Source organism: Oncorhynchus clarkii, chromosome 33, assembly GCF_045791955.1.
Source record: "Oncorhynchus clarkii lewisi isolate Uvic-CL-2024 chromosome 33, UVic_Ocla_1.0, whole genome shotgun sequence".
NCBI classification, from domain to species: Eukaryota; Metazoa; Chordata; class Actinopteri; order Salmoniformes; family Salmonidae; genus Oncorhynchus; species Oncorhynchus clarkii.
The window spans coordinates 22,282,231-22,300,320 of NC_092179.1; the positions used below are offsets into that span (position 1 = coordinate 22,282,231).

At 45.4% G+C, this 18,090-nt stretch overlaps 1 protein-coding gene across 3 annotated transcripts in view; it reads left to right on the forward strand.

Annotated features, from left to right (window-relative positions):
• LOC139392665 (bridge-like lipid transfer protein family member 3B) overlaps positions 1-17,746 on the forward strand; it is a 55,474-nt gene extending 37,728 nt beyond the window's left edge. The window contains exons 14-24 of one of the 3 annotated variants that reach the window (XM_071140812.1): positions 55-810; positions 1,410-2,068; positions 4,185-4,265; positions 4,725-4,879; positions 5,831-6,003; positions 9,432-9,582; positions 9,842-9,898; positions 11,727-11,983; positions 12,049-12,157; positions 13,886-14,040; positions 14,892-17,746. In XM_071140812.1, the coding sequence (XP_070996913.1) occupies positions 55-810; positions 1,410-2,068; positions 4,185-4,265; positions 4,725-4,879; positions 5,831-6,003; positions 9,432-9,582; positions 9,842-9,898; positions 11,727-11,983; positions 12,049-12,157; positions 13,886-14,040; positions 14,892-15,020 (2,682 nt within the window). In that variant the 3' untranslated portion in view covers positions 15,021-17,746. The remainder of the gene's footprint in view (positions 1-54; positions 811-1,409; positions 2,069-4,184; positions 4,266-4,724; positions 4,880-5,830; positions 6,004-9,431; positions 9,583-9,841; positions 9,899-11,726; positions 11,984-12,048; positions 12,158-13,885; positions 14,041-14,891) is intronic. The other 2 variants (XM_071140813.1, XM_071140814.1) reach the window with 2 other exon arrangements.
• Positions 17,747-18,090: the final 344 nt, after the last annotated feature.

Genomic DNA, 18,090 nt, shown 5'->3' on the forward strand with positions numbered 1-18,090 from the left:
CCTCTATGTATATTTTCTAATAATGTGTTTCTCTTCCTCTCTCCCCCACCACAGTTGGTAGTGCCCACGGACAGGGACCCCTCCTATCCCCAGGACCTCCCCCGCTCCGTCTCTGTCCAATGCTCGGAGATGGTGGCCACCAACACCCGCCACCCCCCCAACTGCTCCCGCTCCCACCTGGAAGCCCTCCTCCTCTCCTTCCAAGAACAACAGTTCTTCTCCACCTCCTTTTCCTCCTTCCCTCGCTCCTCCACCTCCTTCCCGGTGATCCACCCCGTTTTCCAGCGCCACGCGCATGAGCAGGACACTATGTTGCACAATGTGTATAAAGGGTTGGTGTCGCCCTCGTTGGGCGTGGATGCCCTAAAAATGCCAGCTGCCACAGACTTGTGGGCGGTTCACTTTGCCCAGTTCTGGGTGGACTACGAGGGGACGCGCGGCGGGAAGGGGCGGCCCCAGCCCTTCGTTGACGCCTTCCCCCTCACTCTGTGGGCGTGCCAGCCGGTCAGACACGCCCAGCACCAGGAGCGGCTAATGGGCGGGGCTTCGAGAGGGCAGAGAACGCCCCTTGCTGCAGGCCTGGCCAAGAGCGAGCCTGTGGATACCGTAGGACGTCTGCAGAGGAAGAGGCTTTTAAAGGAGTACTATAGTACTGTTACGGACGCCACGGCAACAGAGGCCTCACTGCCGCCTAGCAACGGGCTTCACAAGCCACTGTCCCTGGACAACATCCCCCCACCTTCCTCGTCTTCCAGTAAGGAGGCAGACATGCACATGTTAGTGCACGTACAGAAGCATTTGAGCGCACAGGTGAGTGGTGATTCATATATTTTGGTGTGTGTGTGTGTGTGTGGGGGTTTATACACTAAGTGTACAAAACATTAGGAACATTCTCTTTTCATAACATAGCTTTCACCTGGTCAGTCTATGGTCCCTGATTAATGCCACGTGTGTGTGTGCGCCATTCAGAGGGTGAATGAGCAAGACAAAATATTTAAGTGCCTTTGAACGGGTTTTGGCAGTAGGTGCCAGGTGCAATGGTTTGTGTGTCAAGAACTGCAACGCTGCTGGGTTTTTCACACAACAGTTTCCCGTGTATCAAGAATGGTCCACCACCAAAAGGACATCCAGCCAACTTGACACAACTGCGGGAAGCATTGGAGTCAACATGGGCGAGCATCCCTGTGGAACGCTTTCCACACCCTGTAGGGTCCATGCATCGATGAATTGAGGCTGTTCTGAGGGCAAAAGGATGGTGGTGCAACTCAATATTAGGGAAGTGTTCCTAATGTTTTGTACACTTTGTATTAATGTATGACGTGTGTGTATAATGTGAACCAACATGTGTTACACTGTGTTTATTTGAGAATACTGAAGTGTGTGTAGTTATGAGCATAATGTGTGTCCAGGTGAGCCACAGGCAGTACATGTTCCTGATGCGGCTGCAGCGCAGCATCAAAGCCTTGCAGCACACCCTGCAACAGGACCTGGAGGGGATGGGCTTCAAACGAGACAAGGCAAAGACCACATCGGAACCCCCTCCAGACCACCATCCCTTCAGTGCCTGTGTGGGGATCCTGCTCAAAAGTGCGGAGATAGCTCTCCTCTTGAAGCCGGTCCCCCAGCCCGAGGGTCCTGGTTCCCCCCTAGGGTCGGAGTTGTCCCCCTCGGAGAGTAGATGCACCTTGGAGACTGGGAGTGACGGAGGGGAGGGGGGGGATAGAGGAACCCACGTAGAGGGGGCTGGGACGAAGGGAAGCTGTACAGTGGACCAGCTTATGTGTGGGGTAGAGGGTGGGATAACGCAAGGCCCCGCCCCTCTCATCCCCGCCTCTGCCCCCAACCTGAAGGCGTCTTTTGACGAAAGGACAGGGAGATCGAGTTCAGAGGAGTTGGGAGAGGCTATCCTGGAGGCCCGGACTGGGGGAGAGGAGCCGGGGACCGGAGTTGATTGTACAGCCCAGCAGGGTGAGTCCTCCAGGGCAGACCCCACTCTCTCAGACCCACTCTCCACCAAAGACTGGAACGAGAAGAACCCTGGGGCCAGATTGCCTGAGTCTATTTCCAGGTAATTCCCTTCCTTCATTATCATAATACAGTCTGGTTATTTAGACTGTCCTTACTGTAACAGTCCTTTTCCAGCCAAGTGTTTCCACTGCAGTCATTTAGCTGTGGTGCCATGGCAAAATAATTGCTGCCACTGCAAAAAAATATGGGACATTTAAAAAATGTATACCGAGGTGCACTTTGAAGATGCTGGAACAGTCCACATGTACTTTTCCTCTGCAGACAAAATCAGACAACCCCACAGTATAATAGTTCCTCTATTTACATAATCGGCTTGTTGTGTGTTCTATGCCAGATAAATATTCCTCTCGAGTTAAAGTTACGAGTGTCATAGGGAGGGAATTACCAGAATCAAAAATCTGCTGCATTTATAGGCTGCTCACACTTTTACCAGTCACACCGGTTTACTCTTTATATGGCCTGCGTATGGTCTAATGAAGGAACGCTGAATGAATGGAATAAATAACTTAGAATTAAATGAATGATCGAAAATAGGCCTACCTGCTTGCACTCTGTGCCAGCTGTGTATTCGTCTACTGTGTTGGTCTTCTAAACTGGAGATTTCACTCCCACAGCACATTTCCACGGCGATGTAGCCTATTCCTTTATCATAACCTTAGTTTTTATTTCTCCGGTTAGGCCTACGTTAGCCATTTTCACGTAACCTACCCAGGAAAAATACGCTTTGTAATGTGTTGTATCACAACCGGCTGTGATTAGGAGTCCCATAGGGCGGCGCACAATTGGCCCATCGTCGTCCGAGTTTGACCGGGGTAGGCGTCATTGTAAATAAGAATTTGTTCTTAATTAACTGACTTGCCTAGTTAAATAAATACAAATTATCTGGTGGGGAGAGGGAACATAAGCGCTGCACGTGGACAATTTTAGCACCTCACGAAGAATGGACAGTTCCCGGCTCCACACACTCTCAATGCGTGCTTGGCTGGTAGCCTTATGTCTGTCTCGCCGTCCACAGAATGGAATTCACAACACAACAAGCGCCTGGGGTTTGAAAGTGTATTAATAACTTGATTTTAAAAATATTTCCCGACCCGCAATGTAATTTTTCTGACCCACGGGTTGAAACGTTTTTTTTTATTCCACCGGCTTGCTGATTTTTATTTTTTGGGGGGGGCTCACCCATGCGTATCTGACCCGATGCAGGACTCTACTAATGATTAGCCCAACAGGGTAAATGCAGATAGGCTACACCATGCTTCAGCCTATTTATTTATAGCCACTATGCTGCATCAGTTGGGATAAAGGTGATAATGCTTATTGCTAATAGCATACCTGATCATATGAACCATGCATAGGCTATAAGCATGTTACAATTTAAACAAATAATTTTACCAATATGTTATTTGGCTAATTTCTGGAGGTAGAAATTATATTTTGGTTGGTGTCAACAATTTTATTTTCATACATTTTTGATAGAATGTCCTTTTAAAAAGTTACCAGAAGTGAGCTTCTCAGTCCTTCTGCTTCAAAATTCTCTGGGGGGACCCCCAAAACAGTGGGGGAGGGAAACCCCCTGACCTTTCCCCTCTACTGCTACCCATTTCTCCAGAGGAACACTGATTCCGTTACTTCCATAACAGATTGTTCAGCTATTCAGACGGTCAGACTGTAAAACATTCACAGTGATGATTCACTCCAAAGCAAACAATAAGAACATCTTTACTGTCTTCATCTTCATCTTTACTAGTCACTCCTATTACTGCAATACTCAGTCACAAAAATACTTCCTCCAGATGTCATTACAGTTACTCACTTATTCATGCCCAGCTTAGTAAAGCATCATTTAATGTTACTTTACTGTTACTTGGTCAGTCCCATCACATCAGTAGGTGGTTCTACATCATGTCTGTGTAAATACAGTGATCGTACTGTACCTGCCCTATACGTCACAATATCAATGTTGTCACCTAATAAGAGGTGTTTGTTCATTTGTGTGTGTTTCTGCCTTGTCCAATGAGCTCCCATACAAGGTGTGCATCTGTCTTTTTGTGTGCGTGTGTGTGATTTTCTCACTCTGCTACTCTACTCTGTAGCTCAGTGTGTCCTCTGCTCTGACCCATTCGAGGTGTGTGTGTGTGTGTTCTCTCTCTACAAAGGAAAGGCAGTCTGTCAGTGGTTTCTGACCGGCTCAGCTCCTCAAACACCCGGTCCACCTCCCTTTATTCTATTTCCAACATGTAAGACACGCTATGGGTCTGTCTGTGTGTGCGTCCGCATTCCTTTAAATATCTGTTCACGGTGTGGTGTGTGTGTGTTGTATCTGTACGTGTGCATGTAGAATTGTCTGTGGTTGGGTGTATATCTGTGGGAGTGTATGTGGGTCTCTATACATTTACACGCTGCAAGTTGGTGTGTGTACCCGGTGAATAGTGTGTGTAGCCTTTATCTGATGACTAATAGCAGATAGCCATGGCTAGGTCAACGGTCTAGACCTGAGCCCGGTTTCCCAAAAGCATCTTAAGGCTAAGTTCATTGTTAGGACCAGCTCAATGGTTCTGATGATGAACTCAGCCTTAAAATGCTTTTGGGAAACGGGGCGCAGGGCTATTCATATCCAAGCCTTGAGGTCCACAGTACTCCTGTTTTTCTTTCCCCTCACTCTTCTCTCACACTCACTCTGTTTGTTTGTGTTCCAGCGGGCGTCTGATGAGGGAGCGTTCCCAGTCCAGTTTCTCAGTGTCCTATAAGAACATGAAGAAGACTCCGTCTCTGCAGTCCTTGGACAACCTCTCCATAGACAGCTACCTGATGGAGGACGGAGACACAGACACATACAGCCTGCTGGAGAGGGGTAGGAACCACACACACACACACACACACACAGGGCCCTGGGTCCTAGACTTCCTGACGGGCTGACCCCAGGTGGTGAAGGAAGGCAACATCACCTCCACCACTCTGACCCTCAACACGGGGGCCCCTCAGGTGCGTGGTCAGCCGCCTCCTGTACTCCCTGTTCACCCATGACTGCGTGGTCACACGCGTCTCCAACTCATTCATCAGGTTTGCTGACGAGGCCTGATTTTACTAACAACAATGAGGCAGCCAAGGAGGAGTTGAGAGCCCTGGTGGAGTGGTGCCAGGAAAATAACCTCCCTCAACAAAACGAAGGAGCTGATCGTTGACTTCAGTAGGCCGCAGCGAGAGAACGCCCCCATCCACATCGACAGGCCAGTGGATAGTCAACAGCTTCTAGTTCCTCACTGAGAATGTGAAATGGTTCCTTCACACCGACAGTGTGGGGAAGAAGGCACAACAAAGCCTCTTCAACCTCAGGATGCTGTAGAAATTAATCTTGGCCCCTAATATGTTGAACAAACCAGCTGCGTTGCAAAATAAATGTACATACATGTTGTTAAGTCGTTTCATCCACTGTCAACGGGCGTCTGCGTACCAGGCACTGTAATATAACTTGGCTCTATTTTAGACGCTTGATTCGCTGCAAGTCCAGCCTCTCCTATCTACTCATTGGTTTTTAGGCGCATATACCCACGTGGGTGATTGAATGTTCATTAATTATGTTCATGTTCTTTAATTGTTTATGGTTCATTGAACAAGCATGGGAAACAGTGTTTAAACCCTTTACAATGAAGATCTGTGACGTTATTTGGATTTTTACGAGTTATCTTTGAAAGAAAGGTTCATGAAAAAGGGCTGTTAATGTTTTTGCTGAGTTTTTAGTTGTCTGGTATTTATCAATGTTTTGGTTGCAGACCACCAATTTTAATTTATTCTATGTCCACAGACGACGTGTCCATCTCAGGCTTTAAGGATGTGGTGAGGGAGCAGAGTGCCACAGAAATTGCCAAGGAGGCAGCAGCAGTAGCGGCCATGGGCACAGGGGAGCAGGACGGTGCTGGCTCACCAGATACTGTCAGTGCCACCTCCCAGAGCATCGACGAACCTACCAAAGACATGGTAATACACACGTGCACAGGAAATGTATGCTCACATGCAGGCATGGACACACACTGCTGTACACACAGTGCAATCGGAAAGTATTCCGACCCCTTGACTTTTTCCACAATTTGTTACGTTACCACCTTATTCTAAAATGGATTAAATTGTTTTTTTCCATCAATCTACACACAATACCCCATAATGACAAAGCAAAAAGTTTTTTTTTTGACATTTTTGCAAATGTATTAAAAATAAACTGATATGACATTTACATAAGTATTCAGACCCTTTACTCAGTTCAAGCACCTTTTGGCAGTGATTACAGCCTCGAGTCTTCTTGGGTTCAAGCTTGTTACACCTGTCTTTGTGGAGTTTCTGCCGTTCTCTGCAGATCCTCTCAAGCTCTGTCAGGTTGAACAGGGAGTGTCACTGCACAGCTATTTTCAGGTCTCCGGAGTAGAGGTCAACCTATTAATCGGAATGGCCGATTTAATTAGGGCCGATACCAAGTTTTCATAAAAATCGGAAATCAGTATTTTTGGATGCCGATTTTGCAGATTATGATTTTAATTTTTTTTCCTTTACAGCTTTTATTTAACTAGGCAAGGCAGTTAAAGAACACATTCTTATTTTCAATGACGGCCTAGGAACAGTGGGTTAACTGCCTTGTTCAGGGGCAGAATGACAGATTTATAACTTGTCAGCTCAGGGATTCAATCTTGCAACCTCACAGTTAGTTAACTAGTCCAACGTCTAACCACCTGCCTCACGAGGAGCCTGCCTGTTACGTGAATGCAGTAAGAAACCAAGGTAAGTTGCTAATCTTATAAAAACAATCAATCAATCAATCATAATCACTAGTTAACTACACATGGTTGATGATATTACTAGTTTATCTAGCGTGTCCTGCGTTGCATATAATTCATATAATCAATGTGGTGCGCATTCGCGAAAAAGGACTGTCGTTGCTCCAACATGTACCTAACCATAAACATCAATGCCTTTCTTAAAATCAATACACAGAAGTATATATTTTTAAACCTGCATATTTAGCTAAAATAAATCCAGGTTAGCAGGCAATATTAACCAGGTGAAATTGTGTCACTTCTCTTGCGTTCATTGCATGCAGAGTCAGTGTATATGCAACAGTTTGGGCCGCCTGGCTCGTTGAGAACTAATTTGCCAGAATTGTACGTAATTATGACATAACATTGAAGGATGCCACCCGTTAGATAAAATACGAAACGGTTCCGTATTTCACTGAAAGAATAAACGTTTTGTTTTCGAAATTGTAGTTTCCGGATTTGACCATATAAATGACCTAAGGCTCGTATTTCTGTGTGTTATTATGTTATAACTAAGTCTATGATTTGATAGAGCAGTCTGACTGAGCGATGGTAGGCACCAGCAGGCTCATAAGCATTCATTCAAACAGCACTTTCGTGCGTTTTGCCAGCAGCTCTTCGCAATGCTTCAAGCATTGAGCTGTTTATGACTTCAAGCCTATCAACTCCCGAGATTAGGCTGGTGTAACCGATGTGAAATGGCTAGCTAGTTAGCGGGGTGCGCGCTAATAGCGTTTCAAACATCACTCACTCTGAGACTTGTTGTAGTTGTTCCCCTTGCTCTGCATGTGGGTAACGCTGCTTTGAGGGTGGCTGTTGTCGATGGGTTCCTGGTTCAAGGCCAGGTAGCGGCGAGGAGAGGGATGGAAGTTATACTGTTACACTGGCAATACTAAAGTGCCTATAAGAACATCCAATAGTCAAAGGTATATGAAATACAAATGGTTATAGAGCGAAATAGTCCTATAATTCCAATAATAACTAAAACCTAAAACTTCTTACCTGGGAATATTGAAGAAAAAAAAAAGGAACCACCAGCTTTCATATGTTCTCATGTTCTGAGCAAGGAACCTAAACGTTAGCTTTCTTACATAGCACATATTGCACTTTTTCTTTCTTTTCCAACACTTATTATTTAAACCAAATTGAACATGTTTCATTATTTGAGGCTAAATTGATTTCATTGATGTATTATATTAAGTTAAAATAAGTGTTAATTCAGTATTGTTGTAATTGTCATTATTACAAATAAATAAATAAAAATCGGCCAATTAATCGGTATCGGCTTTTTTTGGTCCAATAATCTGTATCGGTATCGGTTTTGAAAATTCATAATCGGTCGACCTCTACTCCAGAGATGTTCGATCTGGTTCAAGTCCGGGCTCTGGCTGGGCCATTCGAGGACATTGAGACTTGTTCCGACGCCAGTCCTGCGTTGTCTTGGCTGTGTGCTTAAGGTCGTTATCCTGTTGGAAGGTGAACCTTCGCCCCAGTCTGAGGTCCTGAGCGCTCTGGAGCAGGTTTTCATCAAGGATCTCCTTGTACTTTGCTCTGTTCATCTTTGCCTCGATCTTGACTAGTCTCCCAGTCCATGCCGCTGAAAAACATCCACACAGCATGATGCTGCCACAAACATGCTTCACCATAGGGATGGTGCCAGATTTCCTCCAGATGTGACGTTCTCATGGTCTGAGAGTCTTTAGGAGCCTTTTGGCAAACTCCCAACGGGCTGTCATATGCATTTTACTGAGGAGTGGCTTCCGTCTGGCCACTCAACCAAAAAGGCCTGATTGGTGGAGTGCTGCAGAGATGGTTGTCCTTCTGGATGGTTCTTCCATCTACACAGAGGAACTCTGGGTTCTTTGCCACCTCCCTGACCAAGGCCCTTCTTCCCCCGATTGCTCAGTTTGACCGTGGGACATTTGTTGTTCCAAACTTCTATTTAAGAATGATGGAGGCCACTGTGTTCTTGTGGACCTTCAATGCTGTAGAACTGTTTTGGTAGCCTTCCCCAGATCTGTGCCTCGACACAATCCTGTCTCGGAGCTCTACGGACAATCCCTTCGACCTCATGGCTTGGTTTTTGCTCTGACATGCACTGTCAACTGTGGTACCAAATATAGACAGGTGTGCCTTTCCAAATCATGTTCAATCAATTGAATTTACTCCAATCAAGTTGTAGAAACATCAAGGATGATCAATGGAAACAGGATGCACCTGAACTCAATTTCGAGTCTCATAGCAAAAGGTCTCAATACTGTATGTAAATAAAGTATTTATGTTTTTATGTTTAATACATTTGCAAACATTTTTAAAAACCGTTTTTCTCTTTGTCATTATGGGGTATTGTGTGTAGATTGTTTTTATTTAATCCATTTAAGAACAAGGCTGTAACTTAATGTGGAAAAAGTCAAGGGGTCTGAATACTTCTGAATGCACTGAACACACACATGCATGAGTATACTTGAGCATTTTTCATTTCCTGAACTGTAATTTTACCCCACTTTCTGAATTGATTAAATTCACTTACAATTTTATTCATTTTAGCTGACTCTCCTATCCAACTTAATGCCTCCCTCCCTCTCTCTCTCTCCCCCCCAGGTGTCGGTGCTGGTGCTGAAAGTGCAGTGTGTGTGTGGGGGGATGGAAGTGCGAGGGGAGAGCACAGCTGTATCTCTGGAGGTGGGCTGCGTCAGACCCACACAGCTGGGAAACGTCAGCCTCCGACAATACCTCAGCAACCGCAGCCTCGGTGAAGACACACAGATGCATGCGTAGACACACAAATGAATACATGCATGCATGCATACATACATACATTACATACATACATTACATACATACATACATACATACATACTTACTTGTGGGCTAGTACACTACGACATACATTGCAGTCACACATACTGCAGTCTCACTATTCCCCATTCTCTTAGAGTACTATCTATAGCTGGATTAAGGCTACACAACACTCCCAATTGACTTGGTTTACCCTTCCATAACTCTTGCAGGTATGGTACCCACTGCTCAGGGCAGCACTATTGTACCCCCTGCCCCAGGCAGCGAAGGTATGTGTGTGTGGAACATAAGCATGGGTAGGCAAACGCAAGCTTGCGCACAAGTGCTACTACCTGTTTGTTTGTTAGTGTGTTTTAGTGTGTCTCTGATTTCATCATTGGTATGAAATGACAGATAGTAATTAGCATTTTTGCTCCACCAAGCATGCTACACACGTTTGTTTTACTATCCTTGTGGGGACCAAACAATTGATTCCCATTCAAAATCATATTTTCCTTAACCACAAACCCCTAACCCCTAAGCCTATAAATAGCCTCTTTCCTTGTGGGGATTGGCAAAATGTCCCCGATTTTCCTTGTTTTACTATCCTGGTGAGGACTTCTGGTTCCCACAAGGATAGTAAAAACGTGTGACTGCAATGTGTGTCTCAAGGGTGTGTGACTGCAGTGTATGTCTCAAGGGGTGTGTGTGTCTAACTTCTGCAGTGAGACAGTGCATTAGCACTAATGGGGGTTTTGCTCCCTTTACCAGCTACATTAAACCCAGTGTCGGTATGTGTTTTTGGCCACCCCAGGTTGTGTGCATGTGTGTCTCCAGCATGTCACCTCCAACGTGTGTGAATATTTAAGAGGGGTTGGTGAGGTCCATATTTACCCCCCCAGTACTGAGGCAGTGCTCGCTCGCTCAGCTCTGACTCCTCCCTCTTTCACAGAAGAGTAATCCCCATCTCTCTCAGCTCAGCTCTGCCGCCTCCCTCTTTCACAGAAGAGTAATCCCCATCTCTCTCTCAGCTCACAGAAGAGTAATCCCCATCTATCTCTCTCTCTCTCTCTCCCTCAGCTCGGCTCTGCCTCCTCCCTCTTTCACAGAAGAGTAATCCCCATCTCTCTCTCTCGGCTCCGCCTCCTCCCTCTTTCACAGAAGAGTAATCCCCATCTCTCTCCCTCAGCTGGGCTCCGCCTCCTCCCTCTTTCACAGAAGAGTAATCCCCATCTCTCTCCCTCAGCTCGGCTCTGCCTCCTCCCTCTTTCACAGAAGAGTAATCCCCATCTCTCTCAGCTCGGCTCTGCCTCCTCCCTCTTTCACAGAAGAGTAATCCCCATCTCTCTCTCTCTCTCTCTCTCCCCCTCGGCTCCGCCTCCTCCCTCTTTCACAGAAGAGTAATCCCCATCTCTCTCTCTCCCTCAGCTCGGCTCCGCCTCCTCCCTCTTTCACAGAAGAGTAATCCCCATCTCTCTCTCTCTCTCTCTCTCCCCCCCTCGGCTATGCCTCCTCCCTCTTTCACAGAAGAGTAATCCCCATCTCTCTCTCTCCCTCAGCTCGGCTCCGCCTCCTCCCTCTTTCACAGAAGAATAATCCCGATCTCTATCCTTCACTATCCCGCTCTCTCTCGCACGCTCTCTCCTTTCCTACCCCGCTCTAAATGTCTCGCTCTCCATCACTTTCTCACTATTTCTGTTTTTACCTCATACCTTCTCTCACGTCTGCCATTTCCTCTCTCCTTCCTTCCTGACTGAGGCAGTGACCGATGCGTTGTTGTAGTATTAATGTGTGTCTGTGTGCGTGCAGCTGCTGTGACACTTCACTGGCCTTTAAATAGTTGTATGGGATCAGTACCCCCACCCCCCAGAAGGGCCCTTGCTTTACAAATTAGTCACACCTTAGAAATGGATTCATAGACTGGCGTCAGCAGTAAGGCAGTGTCTGGTTGTATGCCTGCCGAGCGGCCATCGCTGAGCCTTTTCTTTGAGTTGTGGTTGCAGTGATTCTGTTTGTATTGCAGCCAATCCATGCCTCCTTTTTTTAATGGGAATTAATTGATTACTGATGTTCTCATTTTCTCTCCCACTCCCCACTCCTTCCTCTTTCCCTCGCTAGGTGGTGGTCTGGAGGCCAGTACAGACGGGACCACCCATCTCCCGGAGGTCAGGGCTCGGCTGGAGAGCGGGCCCTGTGCCGCCGCCCACTCCCCCCTGGCCGAGACCAACGGTTTCCTCCAGCTGCGTCTCCACGGCTATCGGGCCAGCTTCCTCATGTCGTCGCTAAGGAACCTGGCTCACTTCCTGGAGGATGACTCCGCCCCCCAGGTCCTCCCAATGGAGATCAGCGTCAGGGACACACACATCAACCTGAAGGTGGGGATGAACACACACACAGACACATTAACCACAGACACATTAACCTCTGTCCCCCTCTGCAGGATGATGGTCTCCGTGACAACCCGTCTGACCCTGATCCCACCCCCATCACCCTGCACATCTCCAGCCTGCTCATCCACAGGACCGACGATGGAGCCTTCTCTATAGGGGGTGAAACGCACACACACTGCCTCACACACACACACACACTGCCTCACACACACACACACACTGCCTCACACACACACACACACACACACACACTGCCTCACACATTCACTCATATAGAGTTGAAATCATAAGTTTACAAACACCTTAGCCAAATACATTTAAGCTCAGTTTTTCACAATTCCTGACATTTAATCCTACTAAAAATTCCCTGTCTTGGGTCAGTTAGGATCACCACTTTATTTTAAGAATGTGAAATGTCAGAATAATAGTAGAGAATCATTTATTTCAGCTTTTATTTCTTTCATCACATTCCCAGTGGGTCAGAAGTTTACATAGCATTGCTTTTAAATTGTTTAACTGGGTCAAACATTTTGGGAAGCTTTCCACAATAAATTGGGTGAATTTTGACCCATTCCTTCTGACAGAGCGGGTGTAACTGAGTCAGGTTTGTAGGCCTCCTTGCTCACACACACTTTTTCAGTTCTGCCCACAAATGTTCTATAGGATTGAGGTCAGGGCTTTGCGATGGACACTCCAATACCTTGACTTTGTTGTCCTTAAGCCATTTTGCCACAATTTTGGAAGTATGCTTGGGGTCATTGTCCATTTGGAAGACCCATTTGCGACCAAGCTTCAACTTCCTGACGGATGTCTTGAGATGTTGCTTCAATATATCCACATAATTTTCCTACCTCATGATGCCATCTATTTTGTGATGATGGCAAAACAGTTCTATTTTTGTTTCATCAGACCAGAGGACATTTCTCCAAAAAGTATGATCTTTGTCCCCATGAGCAGTTGCAAACCGTAGTCTGGCTTTTTTTTATGGCGGTTTTGGAGCAGTGGCTTCTTCCTTGCTGAGCGGCCTTTCAGGTTATGTCGATATAGGACTTGTTTTACTGTGGATATAGATACTTTTGTACCGGTTTCCTCCAGCATCTTCACAAGGTCCTTTGCTGCTGTTCTGGGATTGATTTGCACTTTTCGCACCAAAGTACGTTCTCTAGGAGACAGAACGCGTCTCCTTCCTGAGCGGCATGACGGCTGCGTGGTCCCTTGGTGTTTGTACAGATGAATGTGGTACCTTCAGGCGTTTGGAAATTGCTCCCAAGGATGAACCAGACTTGTGGAGGTCTACAATTCTTTTTCTGAGGTCTTGGCTGATTTCTTTTGATTTTCCCATTATGTCAAGCAAAGAGGCACTGAGCTAGAAGGTGGTCCTTGAAATACATCCACACCTCCAATAGGCTAATTGACATCATTTGAGTCAATCAGAAGCTTTGAAAGCCATGACATAATTTTCTGGAATTTTCCAAGCTCTTTAAAGGCACAGTCAACTTAGTGTATGTAAACTTCTAAACCACTGGAATTGTGATACAGTGAATTATAAGTGAAATAATCTCTCTGTAAACAATTGTTTGAAAGATTACTTGTGTCATGCACAAAGTAGATGTCCTAACAGACTTGCAAAAATTATAGTTTGTTAACAAGAAATTTGTGGAGTGGTTGAAAACTGAGTTTTAATGACTCCAACCTGAGTGTATGTAAACCTCTGACTTCAACTGTATACTCACTCACTCACTCACTCACAAACACACACTGCCTCACGCATTCACTTATACACAAATACACTGTCACACGCACACACACCGTCATCATCATATAATGAAATAACTTTCAAGTTTATTTCTACCTTTCACCCACTCCCCCCACCCTCTGTTGTCACAGTGGAAAATGCGTCTGAGGCGGGGCCTAAGAAAGAAGTCCAATTGATTGACAGTGGTCTGTCTCCAGTCCCTGAGAGTGTGGTCAACAGCACTCCCAAGGCCACACAGACCCCCGGCCCTCCTAGCCCTAGCACAACCCCCTCCAACAAAGAACAGGTGAGTAGTCCACACACACACCACCCACTCATCCAGGGCCTAAAATGAACACCCGCCACCTGCCATATGAGGGTTGATTTTTGAGTTGTCAGGTAAGAATGTCTATTTTTACCAGCCACGTTGGCGGGGGGTCAGGGCTCCACAGTGCGAGCATTTCACTCATTTGTGACTAAAAATAGGCAAGTATGATCACATGAAAAATAAATACTGCAATATTTAAGTTATTTCCACCGTTTTGTTTCATAGCTTGTAAATTACTCGGACAAGTCAAAGAACTGCAAATCCTATGCAGCCTATTCCACTTTGCTCTGGGGACAGTGCGCATGTGAAGAGCTGCACACAGGCATAAAAGTTGGTCTAATTTACTTGAAACAAAAATCTACTGAAGTGAGACGTTGTGTTTCTCTGCTATTTACATTGTTTTGTTCACAAGCTAGGTTGTTTTTCTATGTTTGAGTTTCAACTGCTCGGGAAGCGAAGATAACGCTTCTACTTGTCAGACTCAATTTCACAGCCACAAACATGACTGGAGTAGTGTTACCATGGTAACCTCCAGCCCTTAAAGGGGCAGGTGAAAATGTTTGTCTCATCTGTGATATTTTGTGTGTGTGTGTGTGTACTCAAGTCACAAATTCAATTAAACAATATACCACATTACTTTTCTAGTAATACATTTGTTTTGGATACATTACAAACCATGCTTTTGTTTAGTTTTTTTTGTCATTTTAGCAGGGTAGAAATATTTTGGCTGGTTAAAAAGTCTGACCAAAAATAAAACGTTATGCCATGCACTCTTTCATAGGAATTTAACCACCACACTCCTCAACACCCTCTCTTCTGTTTACTCCTAGCTGCTGATAGAGGAGAACGAGTGTTTGAAACTGGAGCTCTCCAAAGCCAAGATGGCTCTAGCTGAGGCCCAAATGGAGAAGGACTCCCTGTTACACCGCATGAAGACTCTCAAAGTGAACAGCAGCTAGGGTAGGCCACCAGAGGCCCAGTGACCACCAGTCTGTAGTGCTGCATATCACCACAGGGGGGATGCAGAGAGGAGAGAGGGGGTGCTGGATACTGGAGCTACTTGATATAGCATCACACAAGTATTATTCAAGCGTCAGCCAGTTCATTCAAGCCTGTTCTGATGAAGGGCTGGTCGCCTAAGAACTAGACCACACACACACAGTCCATGAAGTCTACTCCTTAACACACACACACACGCAGTCCCTGAGAACTAGAGTAGGGCTACTTTTTCACTACCACCCTCATCTCAGGAACTGGAGAGTGGACAGTGTTAGACTTTCATCCCCTCCTCGATACAGTGCTGCCGTGTCATCCCTGGGCTGGGACTAGGACTGCAGTACACATGCTAGTTTTACATGCTAGTTTTACATGATTGTTGTGCTTGTTTTGAGTTTCTCTCTTTATGCAGTAAGTTAGTGTTCAGTCTCTCCAGTAATCCGACTCTGCAAGCCAGAGCAGCCTCCTAAATATGGGAGCATAAGGAGGGATGAAGGGGAGAGGGGACAAATCTAAATTAAACAGCCCTCAAGTGGAATGGAGGGGCTAGGGAGGGGGGGGGGGAGTCCTGAATGTTAGGCTTGGGGGAAAAATTGCCCTCCCTGAATCGTTACCTTAAATAGGAGAAACAATGCAAAAATGGGCAACTTTATCAAGCATCATATTTTTGAGGAGCATATTCTATATGTAATGACCTTTGATGGGAGGGGCTTGCCTGGGTGGGGTGAGACACTGAATGTCATAACTATGGAGGAATGTCTTAAAAATAGACTTATTTTGCACTGCGCTGAAACTGAACATGTAATTTGGTGCTTATGGAAAAAAATGTATCTAGCGCTGAACCAATTGTATTTGGTGTGTGTATGGTAATGTACTTATGATGGGCAAAGCGTCCACAATGTTTTCTACAGAATTCTGAATGGTTGTGCAGTGTGTTTTCAACATGTATTTGTCATGTAACTAAAACAAGCATTTCATTTAATTGAAAAGGGAAAATATACAATTATATATTTTCACATGTACTTTTCTTCCATTCCATCTAGTTGATGTCTACAATGCCCATAATGTCCCACTGCACTGTTTATTCCCCACTATTTTTCTACATGTAAATAGCTAGTTGTGTGTCCAGCACTTTTGAACTACATTCACTGTAAATACGATCCCTGTACGAAAGCATCGTCCAATCCGGTTGAGAACACTATTCTGTCATCTCTCGATTATCCAATGAGTGGAAAGAACACTAATATGGAACATCTCTATTCTCCTATGAGGATAAAGCCTGGGGTGTATTCATTATTTGGATTCCTTTACAGAATGTATTTTCTGTTCAAAATGTTTTGTAACTAAAAACATTTACCCAAACAGAAAACGTTTTGCAACGATTGGACAAATTCAGGTAGCCCCCCCCCCCCCCCCCCCCCCCCCCCCCCCCCATTGGTTCCGTTTGCGTTGTTTGCTTCCGTTTAGTTCCTAGAGTAAATGGTTTCCGTAGCAAAACGTTTTTTGCAAAGGTCTGCGACTAATGAATACAGCTCTCGCCTCTGCCGAGCCCAACACCGGACGATCCGGTTTTAAGGGGAAATGGAAAAAGCCTGTGACGCGACTTCCACTTTTGATCATTAACAAGGTGACGCTCCATCTTCTCCTCCACATGTACTGGATTGGTTGAATGGTGCAGAAGAGAACCTCCCTGACCCCCCCCCCCCCCCCCCTCTCCCTTCTTGTCAAGATTTGTTGTAGAAGATCCAGTGTCAGGTGTTTATTTTACTCCTGCTACGTTAGGTAACTCCTCCAAATGCAGGAGGGGAAACACAGGCATGTGCTTTTCTGTGCGTGCATTCTATATTTGCATAATCCTACATGTGTAGTTTTCACCCACGTGAAGTCGTGTCCATATCTGCTGCTCCATGCTTGTCTGTTGGGGAAGCCTTGGAGTGTTGTAGAATAGCTTTATTTCCCCGTTGGAGCATGCTTTTGGCTCACATAGAATTCAGTCAGAAGGCAGTTCTGTCTGAAGCCTCACGTCTTACACAGGGACGTTTCCAGTAGTAGCATGAGATTTGCTGACAGATTACAATGGCTTGCCTCTCTTTAAAGGTGCAGTCTGCAGGTTCTCTGTTCCCGTATGGCAATGAGATCAAGTAAAAACACAACTACCCTAAAACAAAACCGAAGAAGGTAAAGGTAGTTCTGTTTACACCAACGATGGCAACTGGTCTTCCTTTGGTTTTCACTGGCAGGCTCACTCGAATGACCCCATCCTAGTCCTTCAAAAAGGGCAGTTTGGGAATACATAATTGTTCTACTTTAAAGTTGTTAACTATCCAAATTGTGGACCTAGCTCAGCCTAGGCCTAGTTCAGTCCAGCTGAATGTCTTTCCAAGCTGCGCTGTCCTCTCTCTCTACCTTGATACGATGCTGGTTCACTTACCTGCTCAACACTGACAAGATTTGAATGGCAGTTAGGATTTGAATGCTTGATTGTACTTTAAAGGCTGCCCTCTCTGGAGTTTCTAACTTTCTCATCCACTTCCTTGTCCGACTTGACCCGCCCCCTCATTACAATAGCTCCTCCCTTGACCTGCTCAGCTCCTGAAAACCTGTGTACAAAAATAAAAGGATTTGTAATATTTGTCTGTCAAAGCTGCTGAGCTACTGATGAAAAATAAAAAAGGTATCCAATCAAAAATGTCTCTCAGTTGTCCTACTGTTCTTCCTTGCACTAACACTTGCACTTGTCTGTTCTTCCTTGCACTAACACTTGCACTTGTCTGTTCTTCCTTGCACTAACACTTGCACTTGTCTGTTCTTACTAGCAATGATTATGCTAATAGCTTCTCTATTTAGGGGACTTTTACTTACAATGATTGTGATGTGGTTGTTTTACCTATCTACCTTAAGGGGCAATTCCAACCTAATTTTCTTTGTCTCCAGCACAATACCAGTGTCTACATATTTGAAAATGGTGCATTTCTATATTTTGTAGAGAGAAAAATATATATAAAGTTAAAGTTCTGCCCAATGACATCAAAA